Source organism: Neoarius graeffei, chromosome 10, assembly GCF_027579695.1.
Source record: "Neoarius graeffei isolate fNeoGra1 chromosome 10, fNeoGra1.pri, whole genome shotgun sequence".
In the NCBI taxonomy this organism is placed as follows: Eukaryota; Metazoa; Chordata; class Actinopteri; order Siluriformes; family Ariidae; genus Neoarius; species Neoarius graeffei.
In genome coordinates, this window is record NC_083578.1 from 20,584,526 (window position 1) to 20,606,767 (window position 22,242).

The window sequence follows — 22,242 nt, forward strand, 5'->3', positions numbered from 1 at the left end:
GCATCCTGGTAAACTGTCCTTTTGAAATAACATTTTGCTTCTTGAAATAGCGGCAAAAATCCACCCTATACAGTATACGTTTCGTAAATACATTCAGTCGGTAAACAGGAAGTCGATGTGTGACAGACCTGAAAACGGTAAACACGGTATAGAATCCCAAGCTGAAGCTCAGTACCAAATATCAAGCAGTTGTGATTTGTAGTTGCTGAGAAAAATGTTACGAAAATTTTGTAAATCCACGCTATACGTTTCATAAATACATTCATTCGGTAAACAGGAAGTCAATGTGCAACAGACTTGAAAACAGTATACACGGTATAGAACCCCAAGCTCAAGTTTGGTACCAAATACTAAGTGGCTATGATTTTTGGTTGCTGAGAAAAAGGGTGTTTCGGATGGACGGAAATACAGACGGACAGACAGAGGTAAACCAGTATTAACCCCCCACCCCACAGAGCGGGGGTATAATAACTATGCTAGAAACACCTCATGGATGCACTGGGACGCATCCTCAGTGATGTATCCTGGGGTCCTCGGGTGTTTCGGGTCTCGCAACATCATACACCCTCACCCAGGCGACCCAGCCGGGGTTGATCAAGCCCCGACTTGCGTCCCAGTAGCAGTCCACGGATCACCCCTTTTAATCCAAAGCCACCGTGTGGCTTTCTCTGCGGCTTCGCTTGCGGATGCAATGGCCCTTTTCTTAGCTGCTCCTACAATGCCCAAGCGACTCAGGACTTTGCAGAGGGAGTGACCTGCAAAACCCCTACAGCCGACTTCTATAGGCTCGTAGAAGGTTCTCCAACCTTTCTCCCTGCACTCCTCCACCAGCTCCTGGTACTTGGCTCTTTTCCCCTCATTGGCCTCCTCAAGACGCTCTTCCCAGGGAACTGTTAGTTCCAGAATGATGAGGTGTTTTGAAGCCTCAGATGTTATCACCACGTCTGGATGGAGAGTTGTTGCTGCCACATGTTGGGGAGACCTCAGCTGCTTTCCCAGGTCGGCCTGCAGCTGCCAGTCATTTGCCGTGTGGAGGAGGCCTGTTATGTTGGCGTGCTCGGGGTTTCTCTCCAGCTTTTACAAAGGAGACTGCCTTCTTTGGGGCATGATGGTGCTTGCAGGAGTTGATGGCAGAGATTAAGCTTTCAGCAACTGCCTTAAGCACCTGGTCATGGCGCCACCGGTAGCGGCCATCAGCCAGGGCCTTTGGGCAGCAGCTGAGATGATGTTCTAAGGAGCCTCTACCAGAGCACAGAAGGCAGGAGGGTGTCTCACTCTTTCCCCAGACATGGAGGTTCGCTGGGCTAGGCAGGACATCATAGACAGCTTGCACTAGGAAACGGATAATACCAAAACAGTTATTCCACTCAGTCTCGTCGTACATGGCTTATAGCTGACTCGGTGCTTCACGCCTCGTTAGCCATCAGCTCATGTACGACTCGATTTCGTGGAATAACTTAATTATATACGTGGTATACAAATATAAAAGTATTTTCTTTAGCTCAATCAACATACAGACATATTCACTTGTTATTTCTACAACACTGACTACAGAGTTTGCTTTTTGACGAGAAAAATATACATTACTTCAAACAGTTCGCTGGCTGGTTTGTTGCCAACAAGACACAATCATGTCCAGGTTTATTTTCCCCAATTTTTGCTTGAACGCATGGAGGTCAAAACTGATGGAATTCCGAGCTTTGACTTCCCACTTCCAAGGTCAGTTGAATGCAGCATTAGTGTTTGCCGACTGTCATGAAATTTGAATCTCCCATCGACCCATTCTCGAGTATTCTACGCAACCTCACAAGCGATGAAGGGAATCTTCATCCCGATCCTTTACCTCGGGCTAAACATGATGACAATTTGGATCTTTTACCTCTGCTCTTTAGACATTGAACTACAGTGGTGCTTGAAAGTTTGTGAACCCTTTAGAATTTTCTATATTTCTGCATAAATATGACCTGGGGCGGCACGGTGGTGTAGTGGTTAGCGCTGTCGCCTCACAGCAAGAAGGTCCTGGGTTCGAGCCCCGGGGCCGGCGAGGGCCTTTCTGTGTGGAGTTTGCATGTTCTCCCCGTGTCCGCGTGGGTTTCCTCCGGGTGCTCCGGTTTCCCCCACAGTCCAAAGACATGCAGGTTAGGTTAACTGGTGACTCTAAATTGACCGTAGGTGTGAATGTGAGTGTGAATGGTTGTCTGTGTCTATGTGTCAGCCCTGTGATGACCTGGCGACTTGTCCAGGGTGTACCCCGCCTTTCGCCCATAGTCAGCTGGGATAGGCTCCAGCTTGCCTGCGACCCTGTAGAAGGATAAAGCGGCTAGAGATAATGAGATGAGAAATATGACCTAAAACATCAACAGATTTTCACACAAGTCCTAAAAGTAAATAAAGAGAACCCAGTTAAACAAATGAGACAAAAATATTATACTTGGCCACTTATTTATTGAGGAAAATGATCCAATATTACATATCTGTGAGTGGCAAAAGTATGTGAACCTCTAGGATTAGCAGTTAATTTGAAGGTGAAATTAGAGTCAGGTGTTTTCAATCAACGGGATGACAATCAGGTGTGAGTGGGCGCCCGGTTTTATTTAAAGAACAGGGATCTATCAAAGTCAGATCTTCACAACACATGGTTGTGGAAGTGCATCATGGCACGAACAAAGGAGATTTCTGAGGACCTCAGAAAAAGCATCGTTGATGCTCATCAGGCTGGAAAAGGTGAAAAAACCATCTCTAAAGAGTTTGGACTCCACCAATCCACAGTCAGACAGATTGTGTACAAATGGAGGAAATTCAAAACCATTGTTACCCTCCCCAGGAGTGGTCGACCAACAAAGATCACTCCAAGAGCAAGGCATCTAATAGTCGCCGAGTTCATAAAGGACCACAGGGTAACTTCTAAGCAACTGAAGGCCTCTCTCACATTGGCTAATGTTAATGTTCATGAGTCCACCATCAGGAGAACACTGAACAACAATGGTGTGCATGGCAGGGTTGCAAGGAGAAAGCCACTGCTCTCCAAAAAGAATATTGCTGCTCATCTGCAGTTTGTTAAAGATCACGTGAACAATCCAGAAGGCTATTGGAAAAATGTTTTGTGGATGGATGAGACAAAAATAGAATATTTGGTTTAAATGAGAAGTGCTATGTTTGGAGAAAGGAAAACACTGCATTCCAGCATAAGAACCTTATCCCATCTGTGAAACATGGTGGTGGTAGTATCACAGTTTGGACTTGTTTTGCTGCATCTGGTCCAGGACGGCTTGCCATCGTTGATGGAACAATGAATTCTGAATTATACCAGCGAATTCTCAAGGAAAATGTCAGGACATCTATCCATGAACTGAATCTCAAAAGAAGGTGGTTCATGCAGCAAGACAACAACCCTAAGCACACAAGTCGTTCTACCAAAGAATGGTTAAAGAAGAATAAAATTAAATGTTTTGGAATGGCCAAGTCAAAGCCCTGATCTTAATCCATTCGAAATGTTGTGGAAGGACCTGAAGCGAGCAGTTCATGTGAGGAAACCCACCAACATCCCAGAGTTGAAGCTGTTCTGTACTGAGGAACGGGCTAAAATTGCTCCAAGCTGATATGCAGGACTGATCAACAGTTACCGCAAACGTTTAGTTGCAGTTATTGCTGCACAAGGGGGTCACACCAGATACTGAAAGCAAAAGGTTCACATACTTTTGCCACTCACAGATATGCAATATTGGATCATTTTCTTCAATAAATAAATGACCAAGTACAATATTTGTCTCATTTGTTTAACTGGGTTCTCTTTATCTACTTTTAGGACTCGTGTGAAAATCTGATGATGTTTTAGGTCATATTTATGCAGAAATATAGAAAATTCTAAAGGGTTCACAAACTTTCAAGCACCAGTGTAATTACAATCGTATGCAAAAATATTCCCCCCCTCCAAATTTGAATCTGAAAATTGGCTCAAAGCATCTTTGGACATATCCAGGAATAATGGACTGTCAAAACCACTCACCCTTGTGAGACCTATAAATCTTATTGCGAAGATGCCACATGTCTTCCCACCAAATCTGTATATGGTACATGACTGAGGTAGTGAGTCAGTTTTCTACGCTCCACCTATCTACTAGTCTGCTTGCCATGACTGACTTAAGTGGACAGAAAAGCATGATCGACATCAGCTAATCGGCTTTTATCAGACATTTGTTTAAAAATACAAATCAATCAGATTGCAAGCCTTCGTTCAGGAGCTTGCAGTAATGTTTATTAGAAGTCAGGTAAAGGCACAGGACTTTGCATCTCTCTCAATGCGAGTCAGTTACAGAGAAACCAATGCAGGACAAGTGGAACACAATCATTAAAAGAAGCAAAAAAAATAAAAATAATAAGATGAGTGCATCTTCCTTCAAGGGGTGCTGAACAGAAGTTCGTCAACTGTTAAGAAACTGTCATGTCCTCATAAAACTTACATGGGATACAGATATGTATATGACAGTAAGAACTGGGGTTAAATTCATTTCTGTTGATAAAGAAATCAGCAGCACATCTGAAGATGCAACTTCGTTACCAACTTGTCTTAGGAGACTCATGACTCCATCAGTACGGACGCTTGCTTGTTCATCTCGGAAGCAAACGACAAACAATGAACAAAGATGAATATAACACTGAACACATTTAAATATAAACAAAAACCCTGAATCATCCAATACCAGAAATGTTTAGAAGAATTATACTAATCTAAAATGGTTAAAATGCTTCAAATAAATCCATTCATTAAATTCTAGCTGAATAAATCTTGTGTTTCAGAAATTCTCAATTTCTCACTTCAACTACAAGTATAAATGAATTGAAATCCATGGTCTAAGACAGGAGGGAAGAGTTACAGTCACCTATTGTATACACTTCTGTCAGTAGGCATATCAGACGCTCGCTGGCCGCGCTGTGAAAACTGTGCATGCAGACGCTCATCTAAGTTTCCAAATCAGTCACTGCTTAATGCTTGTATATTTTCTAAAATCGCAAATACTATCATTAAAAAGCTTATAATTTCTGCTTAGATCTGTTCAGTACTTTGGGACTAACAGCAGGTACAACAGAGTGTACACTCTGCTCGCAGGACGTCGAGAAACTGCCGGTGATTTTTGAGGTCACGGGAATGCGCTCAGGCTCCCTCTCTCTCTCCTGATCGGTTTCCAACTGCATTACTCGTGAATAATCAATCAGATAACTTTTATAGGGATGTTCTCTCGCTCTCACTGTTTCTGATGAAGTATTCAGCAAAATTTTCCATCAGCTAGTTTTGATATGCTTCACGGGAGACTTTGAAGTGAGTTTTCATAGCTTTACCTACTTATTTTTTTCCAACTCAAACTGATTCCTGTAAATAAATAAAATATTTTATAATATAACTGGAGTTGTTTTGATGAAAAATAGATATCTTAGTGGTCGGAATGAGATTTTCAATAACCGGAAGTCAGAAACGTGAGTGTCAATTTCAATTCAATTCATTGGAACTGGTTATTGGATGTGGCTCTCACAGTTTTTTCGAGGTTAGCCTTGAAAGCTGTGAATATTATATTAAAAGAATATAAAATGATAAAAACACTAGTAGGCCCTACTTTTGTGAAATACAAAGCCCTACAGAGCACAAAGGGTATTAGAAATACTTTTATTACTTTTTTATTGAGTGTACCGATTTAACGTTTTTACCTAATTAACAATTCATACTGATTTTCATAATTTGTTTTTACTAATTTTTCAATCTTTGTATTCAGTATACAACTATTTACGTGCCTGCTAATTTCCATGTAAATATCTTGAAAAATAGAAAAGTTATGAAGAAAAAAAAAAAAAACATTTGATCTCATTCATTAACGAGGCCCGTTTAGGACCATGTGATCCTAATACAGAATATTACGTCAGTTTTCAAAAAATTAAGCCTTTTTTTTCCAATCTTTGATTTGTAATATCTCAAGAACGGCTAAACATTTTAATTCTGTAAAAAAAGTATGCTGTTCTGCGTTCATTTCTGAATTCAACGAGAGCCATTTCAAACAATTTGGATTGAATTTTCACCTGATATGCCTACTGTTCGTACAGAATGAAAGTCTGGTAACAGAAGAGATGCAAGAAAGTTCCTTTCCAACTTTTACAGTGGTCTTGAGTCACACAATCTGCTTCAGGAAAATACAAAACACTCAAAATATAACCAATGAAATGATGTATTAAAAAGCAGAGATGCACTTTTCAGTCTGTAGCTTTTCACTTGCTCACATTATCAGTATAATACTGACTGATCCGATCCATATTAAAGCACTTAAAAAGCAAACTGCATTTCACAGAAGCTTGATCTTAAATAAAGAACAGAATAATAAAAACTATTAACAGTAAATAAAAAACAAAACGAGGAATGCTTAGTGTACACATACCAAACGTGTCAGCTTAGCGCAGTTCTAACACTATATACATATTACACCACATGAAAGTGAATTATGAATGCTATGCCTAAGCGACTTGTCTACTATTATATCACAGTAGTGGACATGTCTTTCATAACCTGTCCTTCTGTAGTTGTTTGACCAGTTCAACAATACAGAAACGCCCTGAGAACACTTTTTTAAAATCATCTGCTAAGAAGTCCAGTCTAGTCAGAAGTGTGAGGGTTACAACTGAGGCGCAAGAGTTTAAAAGACCAAAACATTTGTACGAGAGCTCCTTCTGCTCAAGGATGGCAATTACATGATTTCTTAAAACGTTATTCTAAATTAGAAATCTTAGACAGCATCCGGTAGAATGCTTGTTCTCCAAGAATGACTGTAGCTGAACTAAAACTGGTCCCTCGAAATGTTCAGAGAGCGTCTTAGAATTTTTTCCTGCAAGCTTCAAAGGAATAATTCATTCATTCAATCAATCTTAAAGGATCACTGCAGTGTTTTGCGATCGATCCATAGCTACTACGTGTGTAGAGAGTTTGTGGACACGTTGACGTTTTCCTGTGCAGAGGGGAAAAAAAAAAAAAGGTTTACTTGAAACTTACTTCTAACAGAAGTCGAAGTGTTGTTGCAGCAAACACTTATTTCAAATTATATGGAAATTAATTCAGCTGTAATGTATCATTTCATGATTAAGTGTTTTCAATTTGTGGATACGCAATACTAATATTTATGTCGCTGAACAAACTCAACGGAACGTGCCATCTACCCTCTTTTGCATCCATGACCTCACAGATGCCTGCGAGTGGCTAATGGTGCTCTGTTTGATCGGAGGGAGTGAAGTGCCATCGGTGATGCTATCCATCCCACCTAGAAAGCACAACTTTTTCCAATTTTCCTCCTGGATATAATATGAATGCTTTTCTGTTGTGTTACTCAGCAGCCAATCATTGCATTTTATTTGAGTGTCTACAGAGAAACACCTACATAAACATAAAAGGAGAACTGAAGGCAAATTTATCATCGAAATTCTATATTTCATTTTATTAAATATAGGAATGCATTTTTGATCACTATTTTGTCACTGCTATAGCAAGTTATGAGTGTTTGAAATATGCTATGTAATATATCAGTCCATATGTCAAAGCAATGGCTGTAAACGAGATTTGTTGAGACCTGTGCGAGACATCGTAGGACGGAAGTAAAACATGCAGCGGAAATCAAAGCGACCAACATCTGCCAACGTTGTCAAAAGACGTGCGCGCCCTCTTTCGAACGCTGATGTAATCAAGCCGGAAGTTGTTTGTTTTGATAGCAATCAGGAGAGTTTTAAAAAAGTAGGCAGTAATCGTCATTTAAACTCGTTTTTGTGCAACATTTCGCTTGGAAAACAGTTTTCAAAATGGCGGCACTGACACCTGTCTGACACTTCGTTTTGAAGTCTCGCACAAGTCTCCTGAAGATCGCGCAGAGAAGTGATGCCTGCTGTGGACCAAATGAACTAAATTCAACATGGCTAAAAACCGAATAGGCCGATAAGTATAATATTTAATTGCAATGAGCTGTCAATACGAGTCACGGTATAAGGTTACTAAAACCGAAAATGTAACTGAATAACACGTTAATTAAGAAATAAAGCAAGGTTAAAAAAATGACTTCAGGTTCTCCTTTAAGGCCTATTCCAACAGACGCCAGTTGTCATAAAAGCTACTTTCGTCAAGTTTGAGGTCAAGTTGCCAAGAACACCGGAGTCAGTTTGTCTTCGTTATGACACTTTTTGCATCGTCTTATGTTAGGATGTCATGACAACTGACTTTGTAATCGTGACTAAACTGACATCAAAACCAAAACAGGGTCCGAGAAATTATATACAGTTGTCATGACATTACCTTGACCCATAAAGCTTTGATTCTTAAAACCATTTATCCTGTACAGGGTCGCAGGCAAGCTGGAGCCTATCCCAGCTGACTATGGGCGAGAGGCGGGGTACACCCTGGACAAGTCACCAGGTCATCACAGGGCTGACACAGAGATAAACAACCATTCACACTCACATTCACACCTACGGTCAATTTAGAGCCACCAATTAGCCTAACCTGCATGTCTTTGGACAGTGGGGGAAACCGGAGCACCCGGAGGAAACCCACATGGACACAGGGAGAACATGCAAACTCCGCACAGAAAGGCCCTCGCCGGCCACGGGGCTCGAACCCGGACCTTCTTGCTGTGAGGCAACAGCACTAAAAATCACTACACCACTATACAGCCCTTAAAATACTGTATAGTCAAATGAAATTTGAGTTATGGGTCAGAAATAGTATTTAAAAAAAAAAAAAAAAACCTAATTATAGTGTCATCACATTTATAGCTAATAATAAACAAGAGTGTTCTGAGAGCACAATATTCCCCACTGGCAACTTTGCCATAACTCCGGTAAAATGTAACTGAATTGAACAAAATTGCAATATGCGTGTTACCGACATGCAACAAAGAATCCTGCCAAGTTTTGTAAAATTCTTCCAAAAATTGAGAGAGAAGTGTGACTTCAGAAGTGAGCACCCTTCCCAGTACAGACAGACAGTCATGGACGTCGTTAGGTCCATTTTAGGGGGGCTTAAGCCCCCCTAAAATAGTACAGACTTGCACATAACACAAACCAGCAAGAAAACGAGTCAAACAATAATATATGTCTACAAGTTCTAGCTACGACACGAATAAAATTATCGTTATGTTTCCCAGCATAGCCAGGTAGGCGGGCATGTGCGGTTCAGGCGGGAGCTGTATATTATTAGGCTTACTTGCTGTAACGTTACGTTCCTGAGGCCGGCAGAGTTAAGAGAAGAGGAGGACTTAATTTGCAGTGAATGATACAGTGAACAAGAGATTGTAAGTTGAGGTCAGTCATTGTTAATTGCTTAAATGTTACCTACATTTATCTAAGGAGAAGAAAATGTGGTGATGTAGGCTACTTGTCCCTTTTAACATTTTGGCAGCGAAATTGAACTTTATGGAAAATGTTAGCCAATATTAGCATGAACAGTTAAATTTGACAGCTTTCTACATTCGGTCCCATCTGTGTATTGGTATGTTCAACTATTGCGAGTGAAAACTAAATGCCATTAGTAGCAATAGTTATGGCGAGAGAAGATTTAATGTGTCCTTTCAATTCATTGGCTAGATGGATATACGGTGATTTTTTTAAGAGAGTGAGTGAGGAACAGGAGCGTGACGAGGGAGCTGATGCTGAAGAGGTCTGCGTGATCGAGGTCAGTAAATGTCAACAGAGAAAACAGGGCCGAGTTCAACCAATGCACCGTTTTGAGACGGTTTAGCTACGGTTTGATCTAGGCCACTAATTGAACGAGGTAGCCTATTTGGCCGCAACGTAGTAGCCCACAACGCTTTCCTCGAGTTAAAGATGACAACGCGTTGCATAAGAATGGAAACTGTAGGAAAACATTTCAAAAAACATTGTGACTGCATTGGCCTTTGCAATAGGCTTCTGGTTTGTTTTCTTTCGTTTGGTGGGTGTGTCAGAAGTCACCATATCAGCACTGATGTGCAGGCTATCAAAAACCCACCGAATTAAAAATAAAAAAAGAAGACAACATGCACAGTAGGCTATCCACCTCCAGTTGAATGATATAAGAGTGAAAATAAAGTAATCCCCATATTTATATGCCTTAATCAAGCTTGGATAAAAGCAAATAGCAAGCGATGGCCCACTCAGCTGTTCCTCTCTGATCAACGCCTTTAGTGCACCTCTGTTTCTGTCGAATTAACCGTCTTACATGGCATAAACTAGCCCCTTATTTCATATTCAGTTCACAACAGTGATAAGAATGGATAGTTGACTTTCTGTATTACAAGTTCTTCTACTTAGGCCCTGTCCACACGGCAACGGATTCAGGTGAATCTGATAAAATTGTTTATCGTTTCGGCCTGGCGTCCACACGGCACCGGCGTTTCGGGTGCCCCAAAATGCAATCTTTTGAGAACAGGTTCCAGAGTGAAAAAAATCTGGCAACGGAGCCGTTGCGAAGTCGTCTGGATGAGTAGAACGGATTTGTTTACGATGACGTCACAACCACGTGCTTCACGCCGGGTAGAAGTGTAACGAACTCGATGCGAGTTGTCAACAAATCCTATAACTTGGTTCATGAAACGCGCTTACAAAATATTTTCACTGTGAATATTTATTGTGTAATGGTGCAAAGTGAGAGAGAGAGAGAGAGAGAGAGAGAGAGAGAGAGAATAGCCCTTAGGGCAGAGTCAATCCCGCCAGCAAAAATAGGGAAAAAAAAGGAGCGATCTCACCTCTTCAGATGTTGGTTTAAGTCCAACAATACATTCCTCAAAAAGGGCGTAGAAGAACAAAGTAATCCATCAACGTGTAGCATTCAATTTATTCTGGACCATTAAAGAATTCTGGAGGATATCAGAATGTTGGCGTACCTGCTTCCATCTACCCCCATTCATTCCTCTTTCCGCGTCTCCATTCAAAAAACGAGCACGTGATTTAAAGGGACTATATCCATAGGATAGGGAGTGAGAAAGTGTGTGCGTGTGACAGTGACAGGGATAGTCACTGTGCACATGCACAGTTATGCGCATGCGTCTACTTCTATTGTTCTGGTGTCTCCGATGGGACCGTCTTACAGCGCACATAGAGGTGTGGCATGTGTATTGCATCGTTTTCAGCAAGTGTTGCGTTGCCATATGAACCTGATATTTTACTGATCCGTTGCCCATGTGGACGCGATATTTAAAAAAAAAAAAAATCTCGTTGCCATTGTCGTGTGGATGTAGCCTTAGTTATATACTGTAATTTTGTCTTTAATTGTTGATTTAAAGACATTTCCTCCTCTGTTCTCTAACATATCACTGTTACTTACATTAAAACTCTTATGTAAGACTCAGTTAGACATGCGTACACTGAGTTTATAAGAATGTAGCTGCGTACTGTGAAATAGTCTCAAGGATGTTCATCTTTCCTGTGATGATGATGTACAACTTGACAACTTATATTTTGGGTTAAACTAAACAAGACCGTAGTTTTTTTTCTTTGTGTTTTAGCCCATCTCGTAAAGTAGCTCTAGCTAGCACTTAAATAATGAAAGCTGTTTTTGAGGTAGGACAGAAATGGTGAGCAAATTTTCTCTTTCTAAACGTCAATATCAGTTTAAGCTTATTTGTTTGATATCTGCTCTGAAAACTAAGTGTCCCCCAAAGGGTTAAGGTATACTGTAATCTCATTTGGCAGAATAAATATGTTTGAGAAACATTCATATTTGTCTGTATTGTCAGATTTCACTAGGATTTTGAACTACGCTAGTTGTAACTAAACTAATTAAATAAAAGCCCCACACCATTATGTTGTCTCCTGTTCAGTGCATCAGACTGAAATAAAATAGCTTTATCTGGAATATAACCTAATTAATGTTTACCAAATGCATTGATGGAGATATTTGCAAACATCCTTCTTCATAAACATAGCCCCAGCCTCTAATGAACTGATTTAGACTTTTGTTAATATAAATTAGATATCCTGAAGACTTGGGAGAGAAACAGCAGGGTAGAAAAAGAAAGTGATCCAGATAACAGATTCTGATAAATGTTCTTCAAATAATGAATAATTGACGAAGCCTATGTAGGAGCAATAAAAAATAATAATAAAATTTCAGCGTGCGCATTACTGAACAAACTCCTGGGGCTAAGCCCCCCCATCTCTCAATCCTAGTGACGTCCATGACAGACAGACAGACAGAACATAATACCCCTTCAGGTCTTTCAGCCAGTGAGGGATTAAAAAAAAATAAAATAAAAAAAATAAGCCAAAATATGAAATTCTGACACAACAGAATTACAAAGTCAGTTATTATGGCTTTCTGGAAAGAACAACTTAAAAAAAAAAAAAAAAAGTCTGTCACGTAAGTTAGGTCTGACATCAAAACTGACAAAAGCAGCCCTTACGTTAACCAATGCCTGTTGAAATAAGCCTTTATAAAATGTTTATATCGGTATGTCAAGTGTTGCCTCAGCAGTTTTGGTAAGATTTTTCATTCATGGTTATTTTATCTGAAGACTTTTTATTGTTACAGTGTCATGGTTGTTTTAAATTTGTGCTATCTAGTCATGTTTGAAATGCTCACTGACAGAATTTCAATAACTGCCCTTCGGCATCCACTATAAATCATTTTGGAGTAAACAGCTTCCCCCCCGTTCTCAGTACAAGGAAACCGTCAAAGTGATCGTCTTTAGGTCATTACACATACAGAGAATAGACAGCAAGCTGAAAAACACTGGCGTGTTCATTTAATTCTTAAAAAAAAAATAATAATAATAAAAAAAAATAAAAAAAAGAATGGCATTTCACCCATCGACTAGAGGAACTGGCCTGTTTGAGATGAGGTGTGCATTTCATTTTAATCCCAATTCATTCAACACACCTGACTCTGAATCAGAACATTTCTGAAGGAGTTAAAGTGCATATCACGGGTAAATTCAGAAGCAAGATCAATGTAATTCTCCTATTTTATATTAAACTTTGGTCAAACATCTGTAACATCCTGCATTCGCTGACATTTTTTTTTTACCTTGCGCAATACCAGAAATATTCAGTTGAAATCAAGCCATTTGAGGCGAATTGGTCCGCCTTTGAAAAAACTTGGCATTTGGATTTCCCGGCAAACACTGATTTTCGTGACGTCGCATGCGGGACGCCTCCTTCTGAATCCTATGTCAGCGCTGGTTTGTTTATGAAAAAACGACCTGGTGGTTTTCTGCAAATTTCTTTAACGTTATCACGTAATTACTAAAATGGTTAACAGATGTATCGTAGGAGGGCGTAGCAACACCAATCTTGATGGGATTAGTACTCATCGTTTCCCAAAAGACCGGACAATGAGAGAGAAATGGGAGCGCTTGGTCTACACAGGCTGTGCACTGAAACCGTGCAAAGCTCTCGCAGCCTGCTGGTGCTTCCGCAGGTGACATCACGAATCTGGCGCCAGACTCCCTTGGGATTTTTCCAGACGTGTTTTTTTTTTCTGCTGTAGACAGATGGCCTTGTGCAAAATTACCCTTCTGGATGAGTGTGTAAAGGGACATACTTTGATGTATAAAAAAAAAAAAAATTGGTCCAGAATATGCCCTTTAAATCGTATATGAAAGACACTGCAGGGTGGACATGCTTGCTTATCTACAGTATTCTCACGATAATAATCTGATATATTTTTATAATGCCATACTTTCAGGAAGTTTTTCTTCTGGCCTTGTTCCAGACATTACCTTCTTTCTGAAATTGACGTTTTGTGCAACAGCATATGAACACAAATACAAAGATGTCAGAAAATTTTTACAAAAACAAATGTCCAAAAAAAAAAAAACCAACCAAAAACACAACCCAAAAGGGCTACAGTGAGGTTCATAAAGCAAGGCGAGAGTTCTTTTCATATCATACACGATAATGTGGATGGAGTTTCATGATGAGCTCGTGTTCAACTTTTAAATTAGTATGATAAAGTCTGCCTGTGTGTGTGTGTGTGTGTGTGTGTGTGTGTGTGTGTGTGTGTGTGTGTGTTTGTTTCTGTGTCAGTCAGTATGAACCTGCTTTACCATGTTCTAGTGGTCCAGGAAGTAGCCAGGAATGGCTTAACAGTGAGAGCTGAATTTCTGGTCCAGTGGGAGTTGAGACATGGCTCTCTCTCTCTCACACACACACACACACACACACACACACACACACACACACAGCTGAAAAGAGATGATCTCAGATGGTGATGGAATGCTGTCTGAGCTTCGCCATTAAGAACTCATGGGTCAAGTTATGTCTTGTGATTATTCCTACAATCTGAAAAAGATCAAGAAATCAGAGTATTCAAAATCTGTATACATAAGGGTAGTATCTCACTGGGCTGCGACAGCTTGCGACAAATTGCAAACGTCATTCGCGAGAGAGTTTCAAAAAAAGTGTCTTGAAACATTTGCGGGGCTTCTCAATTTCCTCGCATGAGTCGCAAAGTATCGCTCGTTCGTCGCTGAAATTTTGAACATGTTCAAAAAATGTGCGAGAGAGACAAAATTTCTTTCAAAATAGCCGCAAACGCGTCGCTGGTATCGCAAAGCCGTCACAAACCCTTCGCAAATCAGTTTCTGTGAGACAGGAAGTGCGAGTGTATCTCACTGGGCTGCGACAGCCTGTGACTTGTTGGAGACACAATTGCGGTAAAACATGTGACGAGTCATGGAATCCACGGACACATGTCGGCTGAAACGAATCCGAGAAAATCGCAAAAGCAGCATTCTTTTTTGGAAGGAGGAGAGAGGGACAGGGGAGAGAAAAAAAAAACAAAAAACGCAAAAGCAGCTTTTTTTTTTCGGAAAAAAAAAATGCTTCTTTTGCGATTTTCTCGGATTCGTTTTGGCCGACATATGTCCGTGGATTCCATGACTCGTCACATATGTGAATATCAATTCAGTGTGATTCCAAGTGAAAATTGTCGCTAATTCACATATTTTATCGCAATTGTTGTGTGTCTCCAACTAGTCGAAGGCTGTCGCAGCCCAGTGAGATACTGGCTTAAGGACAAAGAGATGTGTGATGAACATCTGATACACATGCACATTCACAAAAACACAGATACGCTGCTCATTCATGAAAGTACCCAATAAACCAGTCATGTGACAGCAGTGCAATGCAGAAAATTATGCAAATACAGGTCAAGAGCTTCAGCTAATATTAACATTAAAAGCTAGACGGCCTTTCGGATTCATAAACTCGGTGAAATTTAGTTCCCTCTGAAATTTGGTCATTGTGATGCATGTTTATTTCTGTAATATCTCACAAAACATCAGGCCATTCTGTAGCTGGGAAGTTAGTCAATTTGAGGCAATTCCCTAGCAAACAACGTGCATGAAATCGCTGGCTTCACGCAGTCAAGCAGAGAGGAAGTCCGTGTGCGCATGTGCAGGTTTACCTTTGACCATGCACTGACAGTTCCATCATTCTGTCGCTAAACGAACAGCTGATCACACCGAGGTGCTCGCTGACCGCCGATATTAGTTTGTTCCTGTATTGTCTTTTCTTCTCGCTTTCCGTTACTGTAGTCGGTCTTTCACATTTCATTCGCTCACTCACATCCTCCATTTTTCCTCTTCCGTTTTAAATTTGTATCCCACAATGCCTTGTGCAAACAGGGAACTCCAACCATATGATGCATGACGTAGTATCTGGAATTGGGTCATGGTGAAGCAGGGGGAGAAAAAAAAAAAAAAAAAAGTGTGGAGAATTTAGGGCCATGTGGCCCCAAATTCATTAATTGTTCTATTAAAAAAAAAAAATCATAAAATTGGGAGTCTGTGATTCGAATTCAGTAGCTTTCGGTCCACTAAACAAAAATAATTTGGTGTCAGGGAAAATTCTTATGACCTAAACTTGAAAAATGTGAAAGGCATTCTAGCTTTAACCATCAGAATTTGACATGTGATGTGATCTCAATGACTGACTGTGACGTGGTTAGTGTGCAAGCGAGTATTTTTAAAAAATAAATAAATTTAAAACAAACAAAAAACCCTGCGGATCTGCTGGGATTTTCACAGAATGATGTGGAAAAACAAACGCCTTGTTGTTGATAGGTCAGAGAAGAATGGCTAGACTGGTTTGAGTTGACAGGAAGGCTCCAGTAACCACTCTTTACAACCGTGGTGAGCAGAAAAGCATCTCTGAATGCTTTTGTTATTGAAACTTGAGGCAGATGGGCTATAATAGCAGATCATCATACTGGGTTCAACTCATGCCACCCAAGAACAGAAATCTGAGGATAAACTGAGGAGCTAAAGATGGAAAAAAAAAAGAAAAGAAAACCAGGTGATGTTTATGTTTACACTGCAAAAAATGATCTCTTGTTGAGAGAAAATATCTTTAATATGGGTGAATTTATCTATTATTTCTCATTAGAAGTTTACTAGAACTCAAATATAAGATTATTTAGCTTACTTTGAGATGCTTTTACTAATTTCAAGCCTTAAATTTTCTTATTCTATTGGCAGATAATTTTGCTTCTTTCTAGAATTGAATGCTTAAAATGAGCAAAATTATCTGCCAATAGAATAAGAAAATTTAAGGCTTGAAATTAGTAAAAGCATCTCAAAGTAAGCTAAATAATCTTATATTTGAGTTCTAGTAAACTTCTAATAAGAAATAATAGATAAATTCACCCATAAAAAGATATTTTCTCTCAACAAGAGATCATTTTTTGCAGTGTATGCACTGTGCCACTGCTACATGACTGGCTGACTGGACAGTTGCATGAATGAGCAGGGGTACCGGTGAGTGCATATGATCACGTTTTGCTTTTTTCAATACATATATCCATACAACAATTATTAATGCTTTGGGGAAATAAACATACCTCTCCTACTGCACTGACTACAGGTAGGTGGCGCAGCCCCATGGTCCTGAACAGGTTAAAGACCTGAGAGACGCGTGTGTTCGGAGAGACAGTGTATGGACTTGAATTCATGTATGGCGTCACATCCTGCAGTTTAAAAAAAAAAAAAAAAAAAAAAAAAAAAAAAACCCCAGTATGAGCAACTAACAGGAATTGAGCTTGTGCAGAAATAATTACGCTAATTCGTTCTGAGAGTTTAGGGAACAAGCTATTATTAGGGCAGACCCACTGCAGTGTAAAGGCATTGCAGCACTAATTAATAGCTAATTAGTTACCAATTAACATTGGCCAAAACTTGCACAATGCCCTTTCACATTCTTGCTTTCTCCCTTTCTCCTTGTGTGTCTACGTTTCTCTTCTACACTCGCTCTATGTACTTCCTTCCCTTCTGTCTTTATTAGCTGAATGTGAGCCCGAAGGTGACCTCCTCTCCTGAAGGAGTCTTACCACGATCATGCGTGGGCTGAGGAGGGTGAGGTCTAGATCATGAATGTCAGGGAAACGTGGGTAATCCTCCGTCATCTCAGCGTAGGAGAGCCGGGGCTGAGACGCGCTCTGCAGGAGAGAAATAAAATGTGAAAAAGACAGAGAGTGGGTTAGAGAGGAGGGGGAAAATCAACCATAAGCTTTGTCGCCGGGAGTCAAGTTTTTGCGAATTGCCAGATGTGTGCTTGAGCTAATGGGATTCTTGGGGGGGGGGAGCTTTGGGAGAATTCGAAGTCCAACAATGCCACAGCCACACTTGGCCCCGGAGTCCAAGAGATCTCTGAGAATTTGAGCCATTGTCTCTGGGTGGGATGGATGGCATACACTCTCTCCTCTGTCAATCACAAGAACACTAGCCAAACGCTGGTGCCCATGAGCTTACGTATGCAGAAGAGGGCAGATAACACGAGTGAAGTTATATCGATTATAGCGAACATGGTGAACTCTATAGAGAAAATGGTGACTCTGATTATACCAAAGACTCAAACTCTATGCTGATTATGTTGAGAACATGGTGATGAGATGTAAAAACTGACCGACTGGTTTTCAGCATAACACACTCCACGAATGAGCAGGTTGACGAGCTGTGAGCGCAGGATGAGGCCGTGAAAGGTGAGCGGACGGAACCTCTCCTCCATACTCCACTCCTCACTGGGGGACTGATCCGGGTACAGACTCGGGTACGGCACATGTCTGTCCGAGACAACACACATACCTGAGCTGAAGCACTGCACGCATTTTACTGGACATTAAAATAAGTAATACTTAACAGGTTTATTATTAATGCATCAAATAAGCCTCCCTATGGCTTTCAGTACAGTTTTCAGGGAAAGATAGTAGAATAATAGATTTATCAAATATAATATTGATAAATTAGTATCAGTTTTCATTGCAAAATTGTAGCTTCAGTTTTCTTTTTGTTGTAGTTTCATCAGGCTTGTAGTACTCGAGTCTGACTCGTGCTCTAATTTGAAGGACTCGGGACTTGACTTAGACTCATGCATTAACTGCATTCGGACTCGTAAATTGGAGACGAGGACTCGGATTTTTTCTTTATTTTTTTGTAACGCCATAATTTGGCATAAGGTATTTATCTACATTAATTTTTGTACTAATTTCGTGCAAGAGTGTCACGCCTGCGCGCCTTGGCACATGCATCAGATAGACTCTCGAGCGCGCTCCGGACAGCGCGTGCACCAAGCGGACTCTGTGCGCGCCGTCAACAACTCGCACCTGCACAGGATTAAAGGTGCAATCAGCTCGCCTATATAAAAACTGAAAAACACACCTACTTTGCGAAGTATTGAGTTGCATTGCTGACATTACCGAGCCTTATTTCCTTGTTTGGTTTCCTGATTTCCTGTTTCTCGTCTTTGATTCTGCAGAGTCTACGATAGCCTGTTTGTGCCTCGCTCAACCTATTGCCTGTTTCACCGTTTTACGATCTTGCCTGCAGTTCTGGATTGTTTACTGTCTTCACTTGTATTAATAAACACACCTTCTGCACATACGTCCGTCTCCTAACCATCTCTGACAGAATACTTCACACTCCCTGACAAAGAGAAGCACATTCACCTGTTCATACGTCACGTTCAGGAACAAGCTGATGTTAATGGCGCTAAAAACAGCCACCGTCAAATGGTGCAGTTGGAGTCTTGTTCTCGGACTCGACTCGGATCAATAGAGATCTTGCAGTCACGTGACCGGAAAGTACACAGCCGCCATCTTGTCGGTAAAAAACACAGCTGAATACTGCTGCACTCGTGTACAGAATGGATCAATTTCAACCGACGGACTACACGGCTCATTTTTCTAATGAACAGATAACTAGATATATGTCTAAAATAAACTATCTACAGATTAGTAACCCTTATGGCTTACCGGACGGAGTTTTCACGACCGTGTCAGTGGATGTTGAACTGCCAGCGGAATACCCAGATGTGTATAATTACCTCATTAACTTTCCCTCGCTGTTCAATGGTGAAGCACTGCGTGCTTATAAATCTCTGGACAGTTATCTTTACAGAAATTCAGGATTTGTCAGCGACTCAGATGTGGCATCTTGTAAACAAGAAAATAACAATCCTCATTGGACAGGTAAGTCACTTAAGTATTGAGTACTAACACTATTTATATCAGTATCTAGTATAGCACTGACCAGCCGATTATAGAATAGAATAAGGTAATTCCAGCTGTAATTCCAAATCGTCCGTTTTGTTTACCATGGATCTGGCGTTGGAGAGATAGAGGCTTGACAGTGGAGATTTGAGTGGCTGTTTTCTGAGCTTAGTCAACAGGCCAGCTCTGCAGCCTCGCTTTTGCTTCCGCTCCCGACGCCGCCTCCTTCGCTTTGCTTCTGATAACAATCCACGGAGACCCCGCTGGTCTCGCTATCTCATCCGGAATGTTGTGCATGCGATGGAAATCGCTACAAACCGTCATTTTCTGCTGGAAACCAATGTCCAGTAAGTCCATACGGTTGTAGTGGATATTGAAGTCCGGTACAGACGAACAACACGCAAAAATACACACACAAAAACATAAAAAACGTGCACAGGTAGGGAGAGCTTGTAGCCGCAGCCGTTGTAGTAGAATTGTATATAGTAGGGTTTTCCAGAAGAAAAGGTAGAAGTAGAACCAGAAGTAGAAGGCGGAAATATGGCGTTTGACCAACAAGATGGCGTCTGTCACAATCTGGATTGGCTGTGACGTCACATGCAAGTGCTCCATAGTGGACTTGAATTTTATTTTTTTTAAATGACTCGGACTTGAACACTGGGGACTCGGGACTGGGTTCGGACTCGAGGTTTAGTGACTTGACTACAACACTGAGTTTCATTATCTAGTTTAGGTTGATAGTTTTATTTACACTTACAACAGTTACTCTTAAATCATTATTATATCCAAAATAATAGCCAAAAAGCTGACATGTTCACAGTCTCTGCAAACAGATTAAAACCAGCATGACCCATTACAGCATCCTGGAGTAAACGTTATTCAGCAAGCATACGGTGTGTTTGCTCTAATGCGCAAGTTCTCATCCAGCTATTTTATAACAACAAACAGCAACTATCTTTATGTTAAGCACTACAAGTTTAAATGAGGTTTTTCTGCTCCCAAAAGCTTGCCATTTAGAGATGCGAGCTTGCTGCAGGAGGCAGACGATATGAATGTCAAACTAGCAGTACATGAAAGTAGGGTGGCAGAGCCTGAAGGCAGAAAGCTATTTAACGAGCCGTAACAAACTGCACTCTCTAGTGAAACATTATGCTCCTTCTCTCGGAGCTCAGACTGCAATATGTTACTTATCAGATGACTCAGAGTAGCTTGTACAAACCTCTTTCTTGTCAAATTATGCAATTTACTAACTCCCTACCCTACCATTCCATCAATATAGTGAACATAGCGCGCAAAAAAAAAAAAAAAATCATCAAATTCAGATGTTTGATTGCTGTCCTACTGCACATTGATCGGTTATTTGTTATTCTTTATTTGAATTATGTTTATTTTTCATTCTACTTTTATATTTTGTATTGCATATGCACTTTATATTTTATATTAGTAAGCATAGTCTGGTCAGGCAGTTGCAAAATAAGAATTTCATTACCCAATAATAACCACTGTGTCCGTTATTGTGTATATGACAAACATCTTGAATCTTAAATCAAAGAACAAACTGTAGCACGAAGTCTATTTCCACACAGTTTCATACACCACCAGTTTAACAATAGTTTCTGCATATATAAATTAGTAGAATGGAAACATTAAAAAGAGTGTTTTTATCTTGCAGCTATGTTACGGGATGCCAATACTTCTCTGCAAGTTCACCTGTAAGAATAAAGAGGATGGAATAGTTTAAAGCTGTACTGCCGTTCAGATTTTTCAAGTGGGTCATAAAAAGAATTTTCCCCGACATCCAATTATTTTTGTTTAGTGGACCGAAAGCTACTGAATTCAAATCACAGACTTCCAATTTTATTAGTTTTTTTTTTTTTTTTTAAATAGAACAATTAATGAATTTAGGGCCATGTGGCCCCAAATTCTCCACTATTTTTTCCTGCTTCACCATGACCCAATTCAAGAGACTACGTCATGCATCACCAGCGGTCTCAAAAGTAGCCGGTCACCGGTGGCAAATCGCCGGCTATGGCTTGTTATGCCGCCGGCTATTGTCAGTCAAGTCACAAAATTTAATATTAAATATTTCTGACAGCAAATAAAGTTGTGAACGTAAATTACATCCACTATGTCATGTATGTCCGTTGCCACGTCAACTGTGCTTACATCCTCGACATGAGTGCAGCCATTACTGCCGCCTGTGTTGCCAGATTGTGTTTACATCCTCGACATGAGTGCAGCCATTACTGCCACCTGTGTTGCCAGATTGGGCGGTTTCCCGCCCAATTTGGGCGGTTTTAAGTGCATTTTGGCGGGTTTTGAACATATTTTGGGCTGTAAAACATCAGCAGTATCTGGCAACATATTTTTTTACTTAATACAAGAAATTAATGGATGCCAACATTTTTGCCAAAATGGTATTTTATTTTCCATTGTTTAGGCAGCGTCAGCATCATACTGTAAGATTCTGTTCAAACTGGTTTTTTTCTTCTATGAAGCCTGAACCATTTATTTTATTAGTTTATAATTATTGTTTAATTTAGTCTTCAGGAGAGACTGCCTGCACACAGTACTAGTATTAATAGTTTTTTTTTCTTACATGAAAGCTGAGGCATTTATATTATATTTTAAGGTAACTTCATGTTGTGCTGTGAGGTTCTCTGCACTTTAACTTTTGAACCAACAGGTGCATTTGGATAAGTAAAGCCTATTTTTCTGCATTTTTGTAGTCCTGGTAATCTTTTATATTGGTAAAGTTGTTTATA

The 22,242-nt window shown here is 40.3% G+C and overlaps 1 protein-coding gene across 2 annotated transcripts in view; it reads right to left on the bottom strand.

The window, feature by feature from the left end:
- Nucleotides 1-12,715: 12,715 nt before the first annotated feature.
- clcn6 (chloride channel 6) overlaps nt 12,716-22,242 on the bottom strand; it is a 75,285-nt gene continuing 65,758 nt past the window's right edge. For both annotated transcript variants that reach the window (XM_060931501.1, XM_060931502.1), the window contains 4 exons: nt 17,896-18,052; nt 17,321-17,428; nt 16,835-16,960; nt 12,716-14,274 (listed from right to left, as the gene is read on the bottom strand). In XM_060931501.1, the coding sequence (XP_060787484.1) occupies nt 14,194-14,274; nt 16,835-16,960; nt 17,321-17,428; nt 17,896-18,052 (472 nt within the window). In that variant the 3' untranslated portion in view covers nt 12,716-14,193. The remainder of the gene's footprint in view (nt 14,275-16,834; nt 16,961-17,320; nt 17,429-17,895; nt 18,053-22,242) is intronic.